Here is a 24,519-nt window from a genome sequence, read left to right as displayed (position 1 = left end):
ACAAAAATTTTCTAAAATCAGCTTTCTCTACTTTTTGTTGGTGGGAGCCAGAAAGATGTCAGGTAAAGTATAAGATGCCCTGTTAAATGTAAAAGTCACATAATCAAGGGAGAAATTTTTAGTATAAATATGTCCAAATGTTGCATGGGACAGACAAAAGGATTATTATTTATTTGAAATTTTAATTTAAGTGGGCCCCCTGCATTTTCATTTGTTAAATCTGGCAATGCTTGTTGGGGGGGCTAACCTGAAACTATGAGACAATTTGTCAGTGGATCAAATTGATCATTCAGTGGTATTGGGACAATTAGTAAATCATTTGGGAAACAGTAAATTAAAATCTGTTCATCCAGATGTACTGTGATACTCTCAATTATATCGTGCAACAGAAATAACATGTTAGTGGAAAACTAGTGAAATCCTAAAACTGAGTTTAGTTAACGGTAATACAGCAGTGTTAATCTATTGATTTTTAACAAATGTACCAGGAAATGTTAACATTAGTGGAAACTGCACAAAGGATGTCAGGAACTTCATGATATTTTTGCAACTTTTCTATAAATCTAAAATTTATCTCAAAATCAAATGTTAATTAAAAAAAAAAAAGCCCACCTCTGGCTGGGCGCGGTGGCTCAAGCCTGTAATCCCAGCACTTTGGGAGGCCGAGACGGGCAGATCACGAGGTCAGGAGATCGAGACCATCCCGGCTAACACGGTGAAACCCCGTCTCTACTAAAAAATACAAAAAACTAGCCGGGTGAGGTGGCGGCGCCTGTAGTCCCAGCTACTCCGGAGGCTGAGGCAGGAGAATGGCGTAAAACCGAGAGGCGGAGCTTGCAGTGAGCTGAGATCCGGCCACTGCACTCCAGCCTGGGCGACAGAGCGACACTCCGTCTCAAAAAAAAAAAAAAAAAAAAAAAAGCCCACCTCATAACAAGATAAATTCAAGAAGAATTAAAAAGATATGTAAAAATGAAATTGCAAACATTCTAGGAAAGTGTACCAAATATGAATTTACTATATCAGTGGGAAAGAACGTATTAGGTGTAAATTTTTTTTTTTTTTTTTTTTTTTGAGACGGAGTCTCGCTCTGTCGCCCAGGCTGGAGTGCAGTGGCCGGATCTCAGCTCACTGCAAGCTCCGCCTCCCGGGTTCACACCATTCTCCTGCCTCAGCCTCCCGAGTAGCTGGGACTACAGGCGCCCGCCACCGCGCCCGGCTAGTTTTTTGTATTTTTTTAGTAGAGACGGGGTTTCACCGTGTTAGCCAGGATGGTCTCGATCTCCTGACCTCGTGATCCGCTCGTCTCGGCCTCCCAAAGTGCTGGGATTACAGGCTTGAGCCACCGCGCCCGGCCAGGTGTAAATTAAATATAAAATCAAAGTGTAAATACCAACAAATTTACTTAAAATATAACTGACAATAAACTGGTCAGAAACAAAATTTAGAGGTAAATTATGGATTGGGAAAATACAGTTTATGTGACAAGACCCTAATACCTATCTGGGAAACAAAGAACTTTGGAATGTATTTGTCTGCCATAACATTTGATAATTAATCATGTGATTGCTGTGTCCATGCAGGAGATTTATGGTTACAATTTGAGTCGCTGGAAGCTTGCCATAGTTTCTTTAGGAGTGATTTGCACTGGTGGGTTTCTCCTCCTCCTCCTCTATTGGATGCCTGAGTGGCGGGTGAAGGCGACCTGTGTCAGAGCTGCAATTAAAGACTGTGAAGTAGTGCTGCTGAGGACTACTGTAAGTTTATGTATTTACTTGTAACTGATTATTTAAGGAGTAAAACAATGTCTCTGTGTATACTTTATTCAGAATAATAGATGAAGGGAACATCGCTGCCTGGATAAAATGAGGAATGCTAATTCTAGTATTTCTAGAGGATTTGTATTTGAATTAACTATTATTATAGTGATTAGAGTTTAAAGGAATCTTAAAAGGTGATCAAATTCACCCCCTTCCTTTCATGTCTCTTCTTGCCCTGAGAGATTAGATTAGATACTTGTCTGTTAAGGCTACTGGTCCTTTAGGACTGTAGTCCAGATCTCAGTCACTAGGCCAGCTGCCTGTCTGCCGTGTGATGCTGATACATCTCAGCCTTTTTTCTTTTTTAAAAATCCTAACTGGAAGCATATTTTAAGAGGTTTTAAATCTAGTCCAAATATATAGGTTAATTAAGGAATTACTCATGATATTTTACGAAGTATTGATGTACTTGTCGGTAAAATATGTCATAAAAACCACGAGCAATGGAAAGCACTTTATGTTTGAATTTAAGCATCCTCATGAAATGGTTTAATATTTAGTAAGAATGATGTTTCCTCAATTAGAGATGAGGAAATAATGTCTTGTGAAGAATGGAAATTAAATGAAAATACAGGCAGTTTTATGTAAAATTGACTCCTTACCCTTACCCTTTCTCTTTAAGGATGAATTCAAAATGTGGTTTTGTGCAAAAATTCGCATTCTTTCTTTGGAAACTCACCCAGTTTCAAGTCCAAAATCTATGTCTAATAAGCTTTCAAATGGCCATGCAGTTTGTTTAATTGAGAATCCCACTGAAGAAAATAGGCACGGGATCAGTAAATATTCACAGGCTGAATCACAACAGGTATTGTGATCTTAATGTCAAAGTTTCTTTAAAAATCAGAATTGTTACATTTTATGCTATCATGTATATTCTATAATTTTGTGTTTGCAGTTAATGCTTGAGATAAATGTAAATGCATATAAAATATTACATATTACTATATATAATGCTATATATAATCCTATATATAGCTGTTAATAGGAGTAACAGATTACTTGTCACAAGTGATGATATGCTTTTTGGTGTAACATTTATTTGTGTTCCACAGATTCGTTATTTCACCCATCATAGTGTAAAATATTTCTGGAATGATGCTATTCACAATTTTGATTTCTTAAAGTAAGTGTCTTCCTTTTCTTTGGATTATACTTTGAATATCCTGAAACCGTTCTAGGTAGAAGAGAGTCCATTCTAGTATTCATAAAATTGCTGAGGTTTTAAATTTCTATTCACGTATTAATTAACAACTCCCTGTTGCTGTTTGAAGGCTCATTAGCCATTTTAAAATAAGTCCCACCGCAGCTTGCACCATGGCAGCGTTTACATGAAACTTAGAATCAGTATGATGCCAAAGTCTACTGAGTCTGAGTTCTTACCTGTTGCACCTCAAAGTGATTTTGAGTATACCTCGTAGCCTGTATCTTAACTTAGAATATCTGGATCATTACCTGTTAGTTTACTGACACTTGGAGCCTGTGGTACTTGAGGAGTAGAGTAATAGGCAAATAGAAATTAATTTTACTATGTAAATAAAGAATGGGGCAAACTGTAGTAATTCCTTTATTTTTAATTGAGGATTTAAGTTATATAATTACAAATTAAGATTCTATTTTATTGCTCTTAGAATGATTATTATAAATACTCATTAATATCGTTGCTTTAGAGTGCCAAAGGAATTCTTAATTTTAGCAATAAAAAGAAAATCATGTTATGAACATCTAAAATATTCATACCTGTAGGTTTCTGTTGGAAGTAAAAAATAAAATATTCATGCCTGGATTTTTTACTCAGATACACTAAAGAATTGGAACATTCTGGAATAGGCATGGGCATTTTTACATGCCTAGTTCTAAAAACCATTCCTGATTAAGAACTATTGCCTTAAAGAAAATTGGGCCAGGCGCAGTGTCTCATGCCTGTAATTCTAGCACTTGAAGAGGCCAAGGTGGGTGGATCACCTGAGGTGAGAAGTTCAAGACCAGCCTGGCCAACATGGTGAAACCCCATCCCTACTAAAAATACAAAAAACAATTAGCCGGTCCTGGTGACGGATGGCTATAATCCCAAATACTTGGGAGACTGAGGCAGGAGAATTGCTCAAACCCGGGGGGCCGGCGGTTGCAGTGAGCCAATATTGCACCACTCTGCTCCAGCCTGGGCAGAAGAGCGAAACTGCGTTTCAAAAAAACAAAGAAAATTGCCAATGGGCTGTCATTTTGTTTAAAAAAAAAAAAAAAAAAAAAAATTTTTTTTTACTTGGCACTGGCCCCTGCTGCCTTCTGGAGAAGTCATCAAATTCAGTGGGAAGAAATGTCAAACATATTTACTGTGTGTCTTTTGCCAGCCATAGAAACTTAAAAATTTAAACTTATTCCACTGATTGCAGTGAATTATGAAGCTTAGCTTTCCTATGTGGAAAATGTGAAAAAGGATTGAAATTACGTATATGTAAGACTCTCTTTGCTTTAGAGTTTTATAGCTGGTATCTCAGTTAAAATAAGCATGATTAAGGCATGGGGTGGTGACTCACGCCTGCTATCCCAGCACTTTGGGAGGCCGAGGCAAGTGGATCACTTGAGATCAAGAGATTGAGACCATTCTGGCCAACATGGTGAAACCCCTTCTCTACTAAAAATACAAAAAACAATTAGCCGGTCCTGGTGACGGATGGCTATAATCCCAAATACTTGGGAGACTGAGGCAGGAGAATTGCTCAAACCCGGGGGGCCGGCGGTTGCAGTGAGCCAATATTGCACCACTCTGCTCCAGCCTGGGCAGAAGAGCGAAACTGCGTTTCAAAAAAACAAAGAAAATTGCCAATGGGCTGTCATTTTGTTTAAAAAAAAAAAAAAAAAAAAAAAAAAATTTTTTTTTACTTGGCACTGGCCCCTGCTGCCTTCTGGAGAAGTCATCAAATTCAGTGGGAAGAAATGTCAAACATATTTACTGTGTGTCTTTTGCCAGCCATAGAAACTTAAAAATTTAAACTTATTCCACTGATTGCAGTGAATTATGAAGCTTAGCTTTCCTATGTGGAAAATGTGAAAAAGGATTGAAATTACGTATATGTAAGACTCTCTTTGCTTTAGAGTTTTATAGCTGGTATCTCAGTTAAAATAAGCATGATTAAGGCATGGGGTGGTGACTCACGCCTGCTATCCCAGCACTTTGGGAGGCCGAGGCAAGTGGATCACTTGAGATCAAGAGATTGAGACCATTCTGGCCAACATGGTGAAACCCCTTCTCTACTAAAAATACAAAAATTAGCTGGGCGTGGTGACATGTGCCTGTGGTCCTAGCTACTCAGGAGGCTGAGGCAGGAGAATCGCTTGAACCCAGGAGGCGGAGGTTGCAGTGAGCTGAGGTCGTGCCACTGCACTCCAGCCTGGCGGCAAAGCAAGACTCCGTCTCCAAAAAAAAAAAAAAAAAAACGCATAATTAAGATATTTTGGGAAAAAGTAGATATGTTAGTTGAATCCCATTTGTAGTTACTACAGATTTTAGGCATTGTCTGTGACTCATAAATTCTGCACTTCAGGCCAGGTATGCATTAGGGAAGGGTTTGAATTGATGCTTTTATGGAGATGGAAGACAATGAATAGAAAATCTTAGTCTGACTCTGAAATTGAAAAGGAGAAACTGTGTAGCTAAAAAATAAAATTTTTTCATCTTTGGTTTAGAATTCCAAGTTATACTTTATCTTAAAATTTTAAAGTTTAATTTTAGTCATTACAGCTTTGGCACAGTCTTAAGGATAATGATATTATTATATAAACTTGAGTATTTAGAGCCATCTCATCTATCCTGCAATAAATACATTGAATAGTTTTGAAGTTGGGTTTGAGACTTAGATTTGTCATTGTTTATCTTAAGAATTTGAGATTTAAAAATTCTCATTTGGTATCTCAATTTTTGTTAAGGGTTTCTAAGCATTTGTAAGGAAGTCACACCTTTATAAAATCAGGCATATAGAAAAATGAGGCGTTAAGAAATTTGGATATTTTAAACTTTGTTTAAAGTAAAAACTTTGGATTTATTTAGGGGACTGGATGAAGGTGTTTCTTGTACGTCAATTTATGAAAAGCATAGTGCAGGACTGACAAAGGGGATGCATGCCTACAGGTAATTTTTATCCAACTAAAGTTAGATCTTCTCAAAATTCCTGAAAGCAGTAGTATACATAGTCAACCCTTTACCATATAGTTGTACATATTAACAGATACTTAAATATTACAGACATAGTAGTTGAGAATTTATTGATATTTTATTTGGGTAAGACTGTCTTGTCAGTTTAAGAATTATAAAAATGTGAAAGCTGATATTTTGGAGTTGGTATCCCTGAAATTATACCATATTTCATCAGTTCCCAGGTGCACATTTTTCCACCTTTTAACATCTCTGAAATTGGGATGTGTCATAGAGTTGGTGAAGTGTCATTCTTGATCATATAATAATGATATGCCTTACAATTGATGGTTCAAATTCACCGTAATGAAAAGTTGTAAATTGGGAGATGTAATCTTCTTCATAGTGTTATTCTTTGTTAAATCATAAAAATACACCAGTGTATTGCATATTTTAAAGATAAATGCCATTTTGAAATTCAATAGGAAATTTTCTTATAGTTCTGTAGCATGTTCTTTCAAAGGGGTAGAACATAAAATTCACTCATTTAGACTTACACTTCGTAAAAGTCAAGAATTACTATTACTCTGTCATATAGAAAATACTACTGTAACATAAGGAATTAAGTGGAAACATTTAAACTTTAAAAGCATTTTCTTTTAAAGTCGAACATACAGTGTGTTGAACTAAACACTGTTAGTGCAGTATTAAAAAAATAAGATCCCTCCAATTTATTTGGTTTCTTGCAAAAAATTAATTGTAATTCAAAATTGTTAAGATCTAGTGTGTTCAAGGATGCAAAAGAGAACCTTCTGCTCACATGGTATTATAGACTAGTGGGAAAGATACTTGTCACACATAAAGATGTGAGACAAAATGAAGTTAAATGCTACCAGTATAGGTATCTACTATTGACTTCTTTGTTTTAAATTCTGTAGGTAGAGAGTTTGAATTATAGAAGACAAGTGTTTGGAGACATGAATAAGAACAGTCTGTGGTTTAAACCTTACCTAATACAATGCCTTTCATAAATTATGCTACTATTATATAATGTAATAGTATTAATGTATTTTCCTGTTATAGAAAACTGCTTTATGGAGTAAATGAAATTGCTGTAAAAGTGCCTTCTGTTTTTAAGCTTCTAATTAAAGAGGTAAGACTATTTATTGTATATAACTCAACAGTCATGATCAATGAATTGTCAATTTGGAAAGAGTCGTGATTAAGATATTCTTGGTTTTCTTTTTCCTAACCTCTTTTTGCATATTTTTACTTGGAAGGTAAAGACGAAGAAATTTACTCTGATAGAGAAAGAATCTGGGGCATGTATTCTTAAAATTTTGTCTAGTTTTGCTTTTATTACCTGTTGAATGTCTAGCAGAGTTAGGTTCACCAATCTTCATTCTGGTTTTTGGCTAAAGCTCAAGAGTTAGTTGTATTAGGTGAACACTTTCAGTAGTAGAAGTAAGATTGTCTTTCATCAGTTCCTGAGAGTGGACATGTAATGTTGCTTATGAGCATAGCATAGTGTAGTGATTAGGGATTGGAAAGCCTGATTTGTAATGTGGTTCTATCAGTAACTAGCTCTGATCTTTAGTACATTCTCTCTGTTGCTCCTTTAACTATTAACTTGGGATAAGTGTTTTCTAATTATCTCATTTGATTTCCAGGTAAAATGAGATTATATCTAACTATATCTATATGAAAGTGCTTTGAAAAGTACAGAAGCATCAATTTTAAGACATTGGTGGGGGGGGGTGTGGATGACCTTTGGGTAGGTGAAGTTCATTGCCAAGGGCTCCCTTTATCTCTTTTTCATTCAGGAATTAATACTTAGTTATTATCTTAGAGAAAGCAAAGTTACATAACTCATTAACTCACATTTGTCTTTCCTTTGGCCTCCAGTGAACTTTTGACATATAAGTAAATTTGTGTTTTGAGTTTATAATAAGCAAACATTTGTTCAGTTTCATTAAAATTTTTTATTCTATTAGCCCAGAGCACAGTAGTTGGAAATAAATGTCCTTTATTGCCAAGGCAGATTGCAGAATAGCTAAAATCATACACTTACTAGCCTTTTCTAGCTGAGTCTATATTTGGATGGTATGAATCTAAATGGATGCCAGTAATTTAAATTAACCTTATTTAGCCAAATTATAGTTTAATAATAATAAGAGTATGATAGCACATTGCCCTACTTTTTTTTTTTTGAGATGGAGTCTCACTCTGTCCCCCAGTCTGGAGTGCAGTGGCACGATCTTGGCTCACTGCAAGCTCTGCCTCCTGGGTTCACACCATTCTCCTGCCTCAGCCTCCTGAGTAGCTGGGACTACAGGTGCCCGCCTCCACGCCCGGCTAATTTTTTTGTATTTTTTTAGTAGAGACAGGGTTTCACCATGTTAGCCAGGATGGTTCCATCTCCTGACCTCATGATCTGCCCGCCTCGGCCGCCCAAAGTGCTGGGATTACAGGCGTGAGCCGCTGCGCCCAGCCTGCCCTACTTTTTAGGGAAGTACATTTTGCTGTAGAATACTATGGAACTTATCCTGTACATATTTGTATCTTTTTGGTTAATTGTCAAATGAAAAGGTGGACAATCTGTATGGTCATTAATATCTCATTCAGTGTGACTTTAAAATCTTGTTTTTTAGGTTCTCAACCCATTTTACATTTTCCAGCTGTTCAGTGTTATACTGTGGAGCACTGATGAATACTATTACTATGCTCTAGCTATTGTGGTTATGTCCATAGTATCAATCGTAAGCTCACTGTATTCCATTAGAAAGGTAAGTTCAAGTTTATTATGGGTTTCACAACTCTATTTGTGTTTTGTAATAACATCTAAAGTGTGTAGAATAGTACTCGGCACAACGTAAATTCTCAATGCAGTCATTATTTTAGTTGCATGAATATGTGCTCCTTCTCCCCCTCCCTTTTTTGTTTTGCGGGGTAGGAGGTTGGGGATGGCAGGTGGTTTTTAGAGTCACGACTCTACCACTTGACTGTCTAGAGGCCATAGGGATCTGTGGTTGCTGATCACAGACTGGAATACTGGAAGGTACTGTTTTCAGGGTTATCCTGTTAAAAGTGCTTCTTGTTTTGTCTTGAACTAAAACAATGAATAATCTGAATTTCTGACTCGACATTTTATAAAGATGGAGTGATACACATTTATTGAATTAACTTACTTTTTAGCACTCTGGCTTTTTTCTTGAGTGGGTTCATATTGGCTAGTTTTTAACTTCTTTTTTCTCTTTCAGCAATATGTTATGTTGCATGACATGGTGGCAACCCATAGCACTGTAAGAGTTTCAGTTTGTAGAGTAAATGAAGGTAAGTAATTGAAGTGAATGTTGGAAGAATAAATCAAAAAAGATACCTGTTAGGCATAATGTGTGAAGTGAGCCCAAAGTTTAATACATATATATTCTCTGATTGATCAGTCGATTGAGTCAGTGTCTGTGTCACTCAGGCTGCAGTGCAAAGGCACAATCTCAGCTTACTGAAGCCTTGACCTCCCAGACTCAAGTAATCTTCCCGCTTTAGTCTCCCGAGTAGCTGGGACTACGGGTGCGTGCCACCATGCCCAGCTAATTTTTGTATTTTTTTTTTTTTTTAGAGACAGGGTTTTGCCATGTTGCCCAGGCTGGTCTCCTGGTCTCAAAACTTCTGGGCTGAGTGATCTGCCCACCTGGGCCTCCCAAAGTTTTGGAATTACAGGTTTGAGCCACTGAACACTGCAGCTGGCCTTTTTTTTTGTTTTAAGTCGATGGGGTTTCACTGTTGCCCAGGCCTGAGTGCAGTGGCTCAACTTACCCTCCTGTCTCAGCTCCCCAAGTAGCTGGGACTGCAGGCTTGTGCCACCATGCCTGGCTAAATTTTTTTTTTTTTTTTTAGAGAGGTGAGGTCTCACTGTATTGCCCATGCTCACCTTGAATTCATGGGCTCAAGAGATCCTTCTGCCTCAGTCTCCCAAAGTCTTGAGATTACAGTCTTGAGCCACTCTGCCTTGCACATACATTCATTTTTTAAGAACTAAAAGTATGTATTTCAGTTCCTGAGTTTGTATCAAATTCATTTATTTATATAAAATTGTATTTTTCTTCTATGTAACAGGCACTGTGCTGGGCTCTGGGGATTCGGTGTAGAGATAACAATAATAACAGTAACAGTGAAGTGTGATAAATGCTATGATAAGGAGAAGTCAGCCAACTTATATATTAGGAGGAGCTCATTTACTGTAGGTATCAGGGATGACATCTTTGATTAAGTGCGTTTAAGTGGTGATTATTTGAATTAGCCAAATAAGAGATAGGTGAGAAGTTGATAAGGGGACGCTGAGAGAAGGAGAGAAGTGGGTTCTAAATACCCAGAGGCCTAGAAATTAGAGATTGTGTGGACATTGTGAGAACTGAAAGAAGAAATTTAGTATGACAAATATAGCAACTATAAATGATGGCTAGCTTTCTGAGACATGTTAGGGATTTGGGCTCAGTCCAAAAGACAGTGGAAAGCCATTGAATGGTATTATTATTATTTTATTTTATATTTTATTTTATTTTATTTTTTAGATAGAGTCTCCCTCCCAGGCTGGAGTGCAGTGGCAGTCTTGGCTCACTGCAACCTCTGCCTCCCAGGTTCAAGGAATTCTTGTGCCTCAGCCTCCTAAGTAGCTGGGATTACAGGCATGTGCCACCACGCCCAGCCAGTATTTATATTTTTAGTAGAAATAGGGTGTCACCATGTTGGCCAGGCTGGTCTGGAACTCCTGGTCTCAAGTGATCCACCCGCCTTGGCCTTCCAAAGTGCTGGGATTACAGGCATGCACACCATCACACCCAGCTAATTTTTGTGTTTTTAGTGGAAACAGTGTTACCATGTTGGCCAGACTGGTCTGGTACTCTTGGCCTCAAGTGATCTGCCCGGCTTGGCCTCCCAGAGTGCTGGGATTACAGGCATGAGCCACTATGCATAGCTGCCATCGAAGGGTTTTACGCAGAGGAGTGATAAAGTACGTGCCCTTTGGAAAAAAATCATTCTGGTGTCCACATTCAGACTGGTTTAAAGGAGAGTAATACTGAAGGCATGACCCCCCCCCACCCCCCGAATCAAGGTAGGGATTGTGGAGATTAAAAGAAATGAGTTCGAAAGATACTGAAATGTGACTATTGAACAGGATTTACCTCATTGTATGTGAGGCCATGGAGTGGTGTCTGGCTAGGTGGATGGATGTTGGTACTATTTAGTTAAATAGGAAACTCTGGAAGAGAAGCAGACTGGTAAGAAGGGTAATGTTTTGGACATGTAACTTGTCTGGCAAGATGTTGAAGAGGTAAAGGAGGCAGCGCAGCATCATGGGCCTTGGAGGCAGAAGCCGCTTTGATTTACTCAGAACACCAAATCAGTCTCCATTTTCTTGACTCAAACTACACCCAAGAGATTGCTTCCTTCCCTGTGCTTCCTGGCCACCTGCTACTCTAGCTGGGAAGATCTGCCTCCCTTAGTTGAAGTCTAAGATGTGTAGCTTACTGATGCCTCTCCTCTTCTTGTTCTGCTGTTGCTGAAGATACTGGGGACGCCAGGGCAGACACTATTCAACTTGAATCTTCCTTTCCCACTCTGTATGGTCTTACATATCATCGATACCTTGTTTTCTGGTACACCTAAAAGGAGTAGAACTTCCAAGTGGCATTTAAAAGCTTTAAGAAAAGTCGAATTTTTACTTTTTTCTTCCCATCTGAGGAATGTTTTATTTTCTTTTTAAAGAAAAACCGAATTTTTTTTTTTTTTTTTTTTTGAGACGGAGTCTTGCTCTGTCACCCAGGCTGGAGTGCAGTGGCCAGATCTCAGCTCACTGCAAGCTCCGCCTCCCGGGTTCACGCCATTCTCCTGCCTCAGCCTCCCGAGTAGCTGGGACTACAGGCACCGCCACCTCGCCCGGCTAGTTTTTTTTTTTTTTTTTGTATTTTTAGTAGAGACGGGGTTTCACCGTGTTAGCCAGGATGGTCTCGATCTCCTGACCTCGTGATCCGCCCGTCTCGGCCTCCCAAAGTGCTGGGATTACAGGCTTGAGCCACCGCGCCCGGCTGAAAAACCGAATTTTTAAAAGAAGGGATCTTAGTTTTTTTTTTTTTTTTTTTTTTTTTTTGAGGCCGAGTCTTGCTCTGTCACCCGGGCTGGAGTACAGTGGCCGGATCTCAGCTCACTGCAAGCTCCGCCTCCCGGGTTTACGCCATTCTCCTGCCTCAGCCTCCCGAGTAGCTGGGACTACAGGCGCCCGCCACCTCTCCCGGCTAGTTTTTGTATTTTTAGTAGAGACGGGGTTTCACCGTATTAGCCAGGATGGTCTCGATCTCCTGACCTCGTGATCCGCCCGTCTCGGCCTCCCAAAGTGCTGGGATTACAGGCTTGAGCCACCGCGCCCGGCCTGGGATCTTAGTTTTTAAATGAAGATCGATATATCTACTGTGTACTAAATGTCATTCTTTAAAAGTTTTTCCCTCATAATTTAGTAAATTACTTCCTTTTTTAAAAGAAGGAAAGAGAGTATTTGTCTTCCAGGCTAACATCACGGACAATAGATTTCTTCTCATCCATCTCCATTTATAAACTAGTGTGACTGTCTTCTGAGCACAGTATTAAACTTGGGCAGGGAGAGGGAGGGTGTTAGAGAATGAGAGGAAAAGAGAGAGAATACCTACATATAAGGTGACTCTAAAGAAAACCTTTTTACCCTTTGGAAGATCTTTTCATTTTCATTTTTCTTTTTTTCAAACACCAACTCGACCAGAGGGAAGATCTTTTAAAAAAGTGTTTCACTAACTTAAATTTGTAAGGAAATAATGAACTAGATAAAATATACAGTGTTTATTTAATGAATTTACTCATATTTAAAATAATATCTAAAAAGAGTAATTTAGGAATATTGAGGAGGCAGTGAGACTTGAAGGTTATAAATAGTGGCAGTGAGAGAAGGACTATAGATAACGCTGTTGAAAAGAAAATGTGCTAAGTTTCCTAGTGCTTCCTTCTGTTTTCAGGGGATTATAGAAATCCGAGTTTGTTTGTCCTGTTTCACAGGAATCTCCTTTGTGTACTCTTTGTGTCTCTTCCGTAGGCTGATAGTCAACATTTATCATGGACAGTTATCATGAATGTGGAAACACACTTGCTCGCTTCGTCCGAGGGTACTTGGCATCGCCTGTGCGCAGTTGGGGTCCTGGCGGGAGACTGGCTGACACAGCGTGCTTTTGCTAGCCTGCTAATCTTACTTGTTACAACTTGCCATTCATTGGGTTTTTCTATTGCCCCATTACATTATTAACTTCTTATTGAGATCAGATGACTTCTGAATAGTATTTGCTGTATTTTTCCAAAGTAAAGAATATCTTTTTCAGATTTTTCTTTCTTTAAATTCAGAAATAGAAGAAATCTTTTCTACCGACCTTGTGCCAGGAGATGTCATGGTCATTCCATTAAATGGGACAATAATGCCTTGCGATGCTGTACTTATTAATGGTACCTGCATTGTAAATGAAAGCATGTTAACAGGTAAACTAAATGAGTAAATATCAACATGAGTTGTTTATGATATATCATGACTAAGTAGTTACTGATTAAGCCTTTTCAAAATTAGCTATATCATTTGTGTCTTTACTCATGAGTATGTTGTATATTAGAGATTTAAAATTCTGAGTAGGCCAAATTCTGCATTATACTCAGCTGCAATACTAGATACTGTGCTGTAGTATTGGTCACATCTCTTGGCCTGACTCCGGCTACTCTTTGGACCCTAGGAAATGGTTTATGGTTAGGGAAGTGGAAAGAAGGCCTCTTCCCACAGAGAATGTGGCATACAGTATTTGGTTCCCCATTTGAAATGTAAAAAGTGGGAATAAAGAAAGATTTTTATGTTTTTCTTGAACTGGGGAGATACAGACTTTAAAATGACTTCCCTTTGGAAATTCATGGTCTTGAGATAGAGCTTGATTTTTTTTTTTTTTTTTTTTTTGAGACAGCCTTTTTCTGTCACCCAGGATGGAGAGCAGTGGTGCGATCTTGGCTCACAGCAGCCTTCGCTACCAGGTTCAAGCAAATCTTATGCCTCAGCCTCCCGGGTAGCTGGGACTAACAGGTGTGTGCCACCATGCGTGGCTAATTTTTGCATTTTTAGTAGAGACAGGGCTTTACCATGTTGGCCAGGCTGGTTGCAAACTCCTGGCCTCAAGTGATCCATCCACCTTGGCCTCCCAAAGTGTTGGGATTACAGGCGTGAGCCACTGTGCCTGTCCAAGATCTTATTTCAATCGTGTGAGTTTTTTTTTAATTGTCATAGTCTGGTTAGAAAATGATTTATATGTAATACATTTTGAAACTGTTAAGTCATGTCTTAAAACACACAAACACATACATGTCTCACACACAAACTTTTACATAATCTGATACACATGCCTTCTTTGAAGCAAGAAATGTGAATGCTACAGAGAATTAATTTTAAAAAGAATTTAACTGTTTGTGGTTGAGAGAACCACCATGTTACTCACTTCCACATCTCTTTTTTGCCTGTCTTTTCTGTTCTCTGTGTGTGTGTGTGTGTGTGTGTGTGTGTTTGTGTGTGTGTGTGTATGTGTGTGTAGGGGTGGGTCAGGGGTAGGCCCTCACATCTCTTTTGTACAGTGCTCTCCACTGTTACCATTAGTTCTTAGAGATAAGAAAACAGGTGCATGGACTATAGCAACTACTTTTTTGAAATTATTTGAAACTGAACAACACAACTGTTTCTAAATATAAACAAATACTACCTTTGAGCCACAAATCACTTTCTGGAATTATTGTGGGAGATAATATTTGATACTTCTCTGTGAGGAAATTGGTAGACAAAAAATTAAGTCATGTTATCCACATATACAACTCTTAGTGATTATTGTAAACAGTGTAGTAGCATTTAAAAATATTTAACAGTATTTTTTGGTGTTTGATACTGATTCCTGTGCTTTCGTTTAATAATCTGTAAGCTGTTTTTTTTTTTTTTAAAGGAGAAAGTGTTCCAGTGACAAAGACGAACTTGCCCAATCCTTCGGTGGATGTGAAAGGAATAGGAGCTGAATTATATAATCCAGAAACACATAAACGACATACTTTGTTTTGTGGGACAACTGTTATTCAGACTCGCTTCTACACCGGGGAACTCGTCAAAGCCGTAGTAGTTAGAACAGGTAAGAAACCTCTTAATTAATCTCTTTTTGCATGTTTCAGCGTATTTGATACCTACTGAATGTTTAAAAAGAGATTCTGGGCCAGGCGCGGTGGCTCACGCCTGTAATCCCAGCACTTTGGGAGGCTGAGACGGGCGGATCATGAGGTCAGGAGATCGAGACCATCCTGGCTAACCCGGTGAAACCCCGTCTCTACTAAAAAATACAAAAAACTAGCCGGGCGATGTGGCGGGCGCCTGTAGTCCCAACTACTCGGGAGGCTGAGGCAGGAGAATGGCGTGAACCCGGGAGGCGGAGCTTGCAGTGAGTCGAGATTGCCGAGATTTTATCACTGCCTGAGCGACAGAGCGAGACTCCATCTCAAAAAATAAATAAATAAATAAATAAAAGAGATTCTGTTATGGGAGATAATTCTCATTTTCTTATAAAAATATAAATAATTCTTTTCTTTTCTTGATAGGATTTAGTACTTCCAAAGGACAGCTTGTTCGTTCCATATTGTATCCTAAACCAACTGATTTTAAACTCTACAGAGATGCCTACTTGTTTCTACTATGTCTTGTGGCAGTTGCTGGCATTGGATTTATCTATACTATTATTAACAGCATTTTAAATGAGGTATATATGTGGGACTCTTAATAGGGTTTGAACCTCAATTGTTTATCACATGCGGCTATTGAGGATTTGAAATGTGGCTAGTGAGAATGAGGAACTGAAATTTTAAACTAATTTAATTTTAATTAATTTAATGCTAACACAGTCATGAGACTAGTAGCTATGATATTAGAAAGTCCAGCTATAGAACATTTCCATTGTAAAGGACACTTCTTTTGGATGGCTCTGGTTTAGATGGTCTTTTACTTGGTCTTGTGACTTAAAAAAAAAAAACCCACATACTCACCAAAAACCTTATTTTCTCTTTTTTACCTCTGAGATGTAATATACAGTGTTAAAATGATTTTTGATTATTTCATTGAAGGCACCGCTTGTCAGAAGCGGAGACTGGCACAGTAAGGTGTGTGCATGCTGAGTCAATATCTGATAAAGCTTGTTGACCGGCTTTGAAGTGTGTCATGTGTGAAGTATGTAGTGCTATGAAAATGAGATAAGTTTCTTTTGAAAGTAGCTGTCATTCTATAATCCATTGAGCTTTTTTATTTTGCAGAAATACCTGAAGAAAAAATTGTAAATGGTTAATAGATATGTATATACACACACATACATAAAAATGAAATACACAATTGAAAATGACTTACATATTTTCACTAAAGAAATACCCATATTAAATCAGCAAATAATATTGGGGGTTTGACATTTATTTTTGTGTTAATTGTAGGTACAAGTTGGGGTCATAATTATCGAGTCTCTTGATATTATCACAATCACTGTGCCCCCCGCACTTCCCGCTGCAATGACTGCTGGTATTGTGTATGCTCAGAGAAGACTGAAAAAAATCGGTATTTTCTGTATCAGTCCCCAAAGAATAAATATTTGTGGACAGCTGAATCTTGTTTGCTTTGATAAGGTTGGTTCAGTTTAATAGTTACTTTCAAAGGTTACATTATAGCATTTAAATATTTAGATCAATGTTTTTTATTTTCTTTGTCACAAATTTGCACACATTCTGTCATGTTCCTCTGATTTTCCTTTTCCTCAACTTACTTGGTATATGCATCGTATTTCTATACCGTAAGTTGTCACTTAACATTACTGATAGGTTCTTGGAAACTGCAACTTTCAATGCAATGAAACCAGTTTTACCGTAGGCTACTTGATACAAATGCGATTTCGGTTCCTATGCCATATTTCGGTAACAGAAAATCACCAAACTTCTAAATAAGGATCTAAAACACTTGTGATACTAATCATTGAAATAAATATGAGCTATACATTCATTTAAGAAAGAAATAAAAACAAGTAAGGTAATTATTTACCCAGTTGTTTTATTTTAGGCTCATGGGTAGTGGGAGCCTATCTCAGCAACTGGTGGAAGGAACAAGGCAGGAACCAGCCCTAGACAGGATGCCATCGTGTCACAGAGTGTACTCACACTCGCTCAGACTGGGAGCATTCAAATATGCTGGTTCACTTAACTTGCATAGCTTTGAATGTGGGAGGAAACCGAAGTACCTGGAGTGAAACCCACGTAGACAGGGAGAGAACATGCAAACTCCATGTGGATAGTAGTCGCGGCTGGGCCTCAGCTCTCCCCACCACTGGCCCCCATCATGTTATAAAAAACGAACAAAACAGTGGTATTTGAGGACATGCTGTATTTCTTATTTTCTCAAGTTTTAATACTTTGGATATTGCTTATTTGCTCAGAGCTGCAGTTAACTTGATTATATCCAGAATTAGGCCCAGTAGTACTAGTAGTAGTAGTAGTAAAGATTATATGATCTTTAATTTTTTGGATAGTAATTCTTATTTAACACAATAGGTTCCATACACATATATTTATATATTATGATTTTATTGGCTTGTAAGTGTGTATGTTTAGTATTTGCTGTATGATTTTATTGAATATGTCTCAGAATTATGAAGATCACTGATTTGATGTGAAAATGACAAATTATGTACCTGTGTGAAGTATAACTTGCCTCTTAGAAAGGTTTCTCCTCTTGGCCGGGTGCGGTGGCTCAAGCCTGTAATCCCAGCACTTTGGGAGGCCGAGACGGGCGGATCACGAGGTCAGGAGATCGAGACCATCCTGGCTAACACGGTGAAACCCCGTCTCCACTAAAAAATACAAAAAACTAGCCAGGCGAGGTGGCGGGTGCCTGTAGTCCCAGCTACTCGGGAGGCTGAGGCAGGAGAATGGCGGGAACTCGGGAGGCGGAGCTTGCAGTGAGCCCAGATTGCGCCACTGCACTCCAGCCTGGGCGACAGAGCAAGAGTCTGTCTCAGTAAAAAAAAGAAAGATTTTGCCTTTCCTGAGCTGGAATTTTCTTTAAGGTTTTCTGAGAATTAAACTTTGACCAAAAAATCTTCTATCAAACTTTCTGGGTAATTGATGTGATACGAGTTTGATTTTTGTGCATTTCATTATTACAGAAAAAATGGGAAACATGCTCTGTTAGAAAAAAATATGTCACATACTGCCATGATTATTTCATATTTATCTGTTCAAAAAATTTCACTTATGCTTGTCTTTTTTGGAAACTGTACTAAATTTTTTAAACAGACAAAAGTGGAGAAAAGATGCATGTATGATAAACCCTCATTTACTCATTACCCAGCTTTATCAGTTATTAACACATTGTCCATCTTATTTTATCTATCTGCTCATTTTGAAGGGGACAACATCAGACAAATTATTTCACCCATAACTCCCTCAATATGTGTGTAGAGGATAAGATACTTAAAATACCACTATCCCATTCAACAGAATTAGCAGTTCTTTAGTTTTTCTAATATCCAGTTGAAATTTCCTCAAATCTCAAATTTTTACTAATTGATTTTTCAGTCAGAATCCAAATAGGGATTGCATTGCTTACAATTAACATGTAACATTTGCCTTTACTTGCCCCTTATCTCCAATTATTTTGTTGAAGAAACCAGGTCATTTACCTTGTGGATTTGGCCAGTTGCTTCCTCCTGATAGACTTTAACCTGTTCCTCTTGGCTCTCCCTGTACAGTAATCCTTCCTTCCTTTATGGGCATCCTTTATTGATTGATAAGATAGGTTAATTGATGCATCCTTCCATTGATTTTTTTTGATAGTATAAGCACATAAATATATACCCCTTTCCCCTTATGTAGAAGACTTGTGAGCGTTGTTTGCACCCCCTTTCCCACTTTAGCCGTATGTCCTGGAAGCCATTCTCTATCAGGGATCTCACCTGTTTCTTTTTTTAACTCTGTAGAACTCCATCATGTTATATGTAGCATAGTTTCTAATGCTGTGTGGTGGTTTTTTATTTTTCTGTTTTGGGTTTTTTTGAGGCATCATCCATACTTTGTGCATGTGTGCTTTTTTGTTTTTTAGACTGGAACTCTAACTGAAGATGGTTTAGATCTTTGGGGGATTCAACGAGTGGAAAATGCACGGTAAATATTAGTTAGACTTGATAGTTTATTAGTTTATTTTTAATATTGTATCATATGCAACATTCAAACATAAAGGAAGTAATGTAATAGACAACTATGTACCCACACCAGGATTAAACTGTGGACATGTTGCCATATTTGCTTCAGATCTCTTCCTTTAAAAGATTAAAATATTACAGAAATTGCCAAAGTCCCACTCTATCCCTTCCCCAATTCCTGCTGCAATTCTGAAATTATTTTTGCGTATTTTATATTTTTTCTAAGTATAAATCTATAAATAAGTATCCACGAATGATATACTGTACATATGTTTTGCTACTTTTTTCCCCTCTCTAAATGTTGTTTTCAGGATTTATCCGTGTTGATATGTGCAGATCTAGTTTATCAATTTTAACTGCTCTGTCTTATTCCACTGTATGATTAAACCTTGTCTGACCTTCTACTAAGGGACAATTCTGTTTTTTCTTCTTTTTTCTCTGCACTGTTACAAATGGTGCTGCAATTAAAGTTCTTACACACAACTCCTTGAAGACATGTGGCTGAGTTTCAGTATGCTAGATTCCCGTCAATGGAAATGCTGGGCCAGAGCATGGGCACAGCTTCAGCTTACTTCTACTTTCTCTTTCAGTGGATAAAGATCTTTTTGCTCCACATTCTTGCCAAACTTAATATTGTCAGACTTGTAATTTTTGCCAGATGGATGGATATGAGTATTACATTGTGGTTTTACTTACATTCTTCTCGTTTCTTATAAAATTGAGCATCTTTTCACATTTTTGGAGGGAGGGTCATTTAGCATTCTTCTGTGTATTGTGTGTTTATATCCTCGTGTGAAGTCTATCTTATTCATTTGTTAGCGGTCTTTTTTATTTTCTGGATAGTAATCTTTTTCAATACTGTGTGTTGAAAATTATCCCACTAGTCTCTGGCTCATCTCTTTACTTTTGTTTCTGTTGCTTTTTGAAGCTCAAAAGTTTTACTCTGGTAGTTTTGTTTATGTCTTCACTCCGCCCCAAAAGTCTGCTAAATTTTGGTTTATATAGCTTGAGAGACAGTATTGTTTGGCTAATGTAATTTCAAGACTTGTTATGTCTTGGAAAATAGTATGTCACATTGCGACCTTTCTTATCCCTAGTAGTGCATGTTGCCTTCAATTCTCTCTTGTCTTATAATTATGTAGCTCTATACCAGCTTTCTTTTGCCTGATGTTTGCCTAGTATGTGTTTTGTCACCTGTTTACTTTTCAATCTTTCTGTGCCATGATGTGCACATTTATTCAGATATATTTGAAATTATTTCTACCATTGCTCCCCCAATTTACATACACATTTTCATATTCTCATTTTTTCTCTCCTTTTCTCAGTTTATGCATCCTAATCTTAACACTGCTTGTTCTTACATTATCAATATTTATACTTAAAGTTCATGGGTGTCAATACTGCCTTTTAACCAACCCCCTGCCCCCCAAAACAAACCTATGGACTGTAAAATACTTTTGGTTATTCTCCTCTATTCCTATATGTATTTGTTGCATAATATTTTCTGATTATGATTTTGGTCTTACACATTCTGCATGCTTAGATTTACCTAGGTATACAAATATCTTAACCATTGCATCTTGTATAAATTGCCATCTTCTGTAACTACATTCATTTGCTTTGTTTCACTGTCGCTGTTTTCTTTTTTTTTTTTTTTTTTTTTTTAGTGAAGGCGAGTTTATTAAGAAAGTGAAGGACTAAAGAATGGCTCCTCCACAGGCAGAGCAGCCCACTGTCACTCTTGGGTGGTCGTGTAACTGTACAGATTTCTAGGTTTGACACTTGTGTTCGCTCAGTACTTTGAACATGTGATTTCATTTCTCTTAATACCTCTTGTTAATTGGTACTGATAAATCTTAGTCTCTTTAGTAATCTTTTTTCTCTCTGGTGGCTTGAAGAATATTTATTCACCCTTAATTTCTGCAGATTCACCGTGATCTTTTTATTTGTGTGTACAGGATTCATGAAGCTTCTTGATTTCATGTATTCATGTTTTTCATAAATTCTGGAAAATTTTCAGGCCTTTTTTACTTCTATTATGGCCTTTTCCTTGTGTTTTGTTTTTCTCTCCTTCTGGGAATCCTAACCATGTGTTGGACGAGACAGTTTACTTAGTTCTTTCCAAGTCTGTTCCCACCCCCACTCTCGCATTTACAGTGTCTTATTCTTTTTCTAAGTCTAATTTTAAAATGCTCTTTTTGCGTTCTTTCAGATTTGCCATTCTGTTATCTTAAACTTACGGGATTCTTTATTTTTTTTATTTTAAAAGTAGGGATGGGTGTCTCGATATATTTCCCAGGCTGGTTTTGAACTCCTGGCCTCAAATGATCCTCCTGCCTCAGCCTCCCAAAACGCTGGGATGACAGGCATCAGCCACTGTGCCTGGCCAAATTTATAGGATTCTAATTCTGTCTTTGTTATGTCTGTTGACACTCTTGGTGAATTGCTTGCTAGCACATCTTTAAATTATGGACTCATTCTTAACAGAATTTTTCTTTGAGCTCCCCTCTGGAGAAGTTCTGACTTTGCTTGGCTAAGAGCCCCAGTGGTAATCAACGGTGTCATACAGGCTTTAACTGACCTCCTGTGTTTCAATCCTTGCTCTGCTACTTACGGGCTGTGTAACCTGGGACAAGTCACTTAAACACCCTGCTTCAGTTTTCTCATCTATAATGGGGGTAATAAAACGCCTTTGTATAGTGTGAGGATAATGGGTCAATAAATTTAAAGTTCCTAGAATAATGCCTGGTTCATAGTAAATATTATGCAGGTATTAGCTATTTTCTTAGACTTTGGGTGAGGAAATAGACAAGCTTATTCATAATTAATGCCTTTAGGTCTGTGGGTGAATTTTTTCTTGTCAGCCCTTTTCCCAAGAGTGTGTAGCTCTTCAAGAGTACTGACTTTCCTGAGTCAGAGGGATCCTTTCAGTACCAGCTTCCCACTTTGCATGGGGCCAAACTTGGTTTCCTGTCCTTTTGTGGGTGTTAAATCCCAAGTTCTTAGTTTCCTGAGATGGCCTCCTGCCTTCATTCCCTCAGCAGCCATAGCGTCAGCTCAAGTTCCTTACCCCTCTGGTTTTCTTTTCCTGGTATTTCTAGCACTTGGCAGTTTCTCTTTCTTAGAAGCTCAGTTTGGGATTTAAAATATATATATTTTTAAAATTACAAAACCAGAAAAGCCCTATCAGAATATTATCTTGAATCTTAGGATTTATGAAACTAATTCAATGTATCTTCTGCTTAGATTTCTTTCACCAGAAGAAAATGTGTGCAATGAGATGTTGGTAAAATCCCAGTTTGTTGCTTGTTTGGCTACTTGTCATTCACTTACAAAAATTGAAGGAGTGCTTTCTGGTGATCCACTTGATTTGAAAATGTTTGAGGCCATTGGATGGGTAAGTCAAATATTTTAAAATACAAATAACTTTAGGAAAATAGTAGTTAAAAATTAAATTACCTCATGGAAGGATTATTTCTGCTTTTTGTTTTAATGACAGTCTATCTTGTACCCTAAAAGGAACTATGTAATTTCTAAAGCTATATCACCAGAGAAATATTTTTAAAATCGTGCAAAAGTAACTTTTCGTTAACCCATTTAGTACTCCTTTAATAGAGGTTGACCAGCTCAGGCGCCTGCTTTGTGTTTGAGATAAAGCAGGGGTCAGCAACTTGGGGCGGTAGAGCAGAGCCAGTAAGATGATCTTAACTGATACAATTTCTTGGCCACAGGCAAAGGAGTATAAAGTCCTCTGTCTTCATTGTTCTTTTTTACCTGTCTTTTGTTTACTGTGTCCACACACATGCACATGTTTTTGTTTGTTTATAACTTCCTTCTATTTTTGCCATTGGTACTTTTAATTTCTGAGTGCCTGCTCCATTTTACAGCATTCAGTTCTTCTTTTATAAATACAAAGTTCATTTTTAGAGTTCCATTCTGGCTTCTTAATTATTTATTTATTTTCTCTGGGGTTACGGTCTCCTCTGGCCCCCACCCCATGCCTGGTGTCTCTCCTTCATGCTTTTGGTTTTCGTTGTACATCTGGATGGCACTTTTTTACTGTAAAAATGAAGATCTGACTTGGTAATTCTGCAGAGCTGCAGTGAGCTACTTAAACTTTTACCCTTGCCCGTATGTATGTTAGTGTTTCTGAGAAGTGTCTCTCTGCTCGGGAAGGCTTGTTGGGGGTGGGGGATGGTGCTTGCTGTTTGTCTAGTGGGGTCTTAGCGACGGGGGTTCTTAAAGTTTCAAAGGAATAGTTTCAGAGTTAGCCTTTCCGATGCTTTCCTCACCCATTCTCACCATGCTGGCACATGTGGAGCTTTGTACTCTGGAATCCTCACCCTCATGTTAGAAGCCTTTGCTCCTGTCAGACATTCAGTTTATGTCTCTGGAGGAGGACTCCCTAGTTTTTTGTTTGGCTTTCTTTAGCTCAGCTATTCTGGCTGATAAATGTTCCTGCCTCACCTGGTATCTTGTGTTTTTTCTGGTCTACTGTTTCGTTCCCCTTTGTATCCATCCATAGGTTTCAGTTTGCCCTTTGTTTCCATATTTGAAGTCCCTTCCTTCAGGTTTGTTTTCTGTTTACATTTACCGGATCCTCCCTCCCTCTTCCCTGTCTCCTCAACCCCCTCCCTCCCTCCCCACATTTTGAAAGGGAGAGAGGGAGAGGTGACTGGATAAGTGCTCCATCTGCCAACTACTGAAAGTCCACGGTAAACACTCTTGACATTTAATTCCAAAAAGGAGGCCTCACTTCATTTGTAGAGAGAATAACGAAAATGGGCTGATTTATCTTTCTTCTCTAAACTGTTCTCCAACTGAATAGATTTTCAGTAGATTTAGTGTTCAGTGTTGGTGGATCTTCAAAGAAATTGATTAAGAAGATTTGTATAATGGCATATTTCATTGGCCTTGAGTTGCTTTGATGCTTGATCCTACCAGAGCTTACTTATCAATGAAATGGTTTCACATAGCCAGTCACAACTGTGACTTGATGTGATTGATGTCATATGATACAAGATGCATCCCAATTTTAGAGATGTTAAGATACGAAAAAAGTGTCTTAGAATTGTACAAAATTGACTAATTTTTCACAGTTCCCTATCATTTTCTCATTTATTGATCCCACTAGTTATAGTGTGTTTAATATAGGTTTTTCTTTGAACGTTTTTCACCAAAAAAAGGTTCTTCAAAGTAGTAGCTTAACTAGAAGTATTCAAGCTGAAAAACTCTAAACTCGTATCTTTGTACTTTAGCCCGTTCT

At 38.0% G+C, this 24,519-nt stretch overlaps 1 protein-coding gene across 12 annotated transcripts in view; it reads left to right on the top strand.

Moving 5' to 3' along the window:
• ATP13A3 (ATPase 13A3) overlaps nt 1–24,519 on the top strand; it is a 90,423-nt gene that overhangs the window by 28,696 nt on the left and 37,208 nt on the right. For 10 of the 12 annotated variants that reach the window (XM_033213080.1, XM_033213078.1, XM_033213089.1 and 7 more), the window contains 13 exons: nt 1,584–1,757; nt 2,443–2,625; nt 2,873–2,943; nt 5,866–5,946; nt 7,033–7,102; nt 8,601–8,735; nt 9,210–9,282; nt 13,369–13,500; nt 14,985–15,164; nt 15,625–15,782; nt 16,501–16,689; nt 19,154–19,215; nt 22,500–22,650. In XM_033213080.1, coding sequence (XP_033068971.1) covers nt 1,584–1,757; nt 2,443–2,625; nt 2,873–2,943; nt 5,866–5,946; nt 7,033–7,102; nt 8,601–8,735; nt 9,210–9,282; nt 13,369–13,500; nt 14,985–15,164; nt 15,625–15,782; nt 16,501–16,689; nt 19,154–19,215; nt 22,500–22,650 — 1,659 coding nt within the window. The remainder of the gene's footprint in view (nt 1–1,583; nt 1,758–2,442; nt 2,626–2,872; nt 2,944–5,865; nt 5,947–7,032; nt 7,103–8,600; nt 8,736–9,209; nt 9,283–13,368; nt 13,501–14,984; nt 15,165–15,624; nt 15,783–16,500; nt 16,690–19,153; nt 19,216–22,499; nt 22,651–24,519) is intronic. The other 2 variants (XM_033213085.1, XM_033213088.1) reach the window with 2 other exon arrangements.

The sequence above is a fragment of the Trachypithecus francoisi genome, unplaced genomic scaffold (genome assembly GCF_009764315.1).
Source record: "Trachypithecus francoisi isolate TF-2019V2 unplaced genomic scaffold, Tfra_2.0 Lachesis_group0, whole genome shotgun sequence".
NCBI classification, from domain to species: domain Eukaryota; kingdom Metazoa; phylum Chordata; class Mammalia; order Primates; family Cercopithecidae; genus Trachypithecus; species Trachypithecus francoisi.
This window is presented reverse-complemented; position numbering and strand designations above follow the sequence as displayed.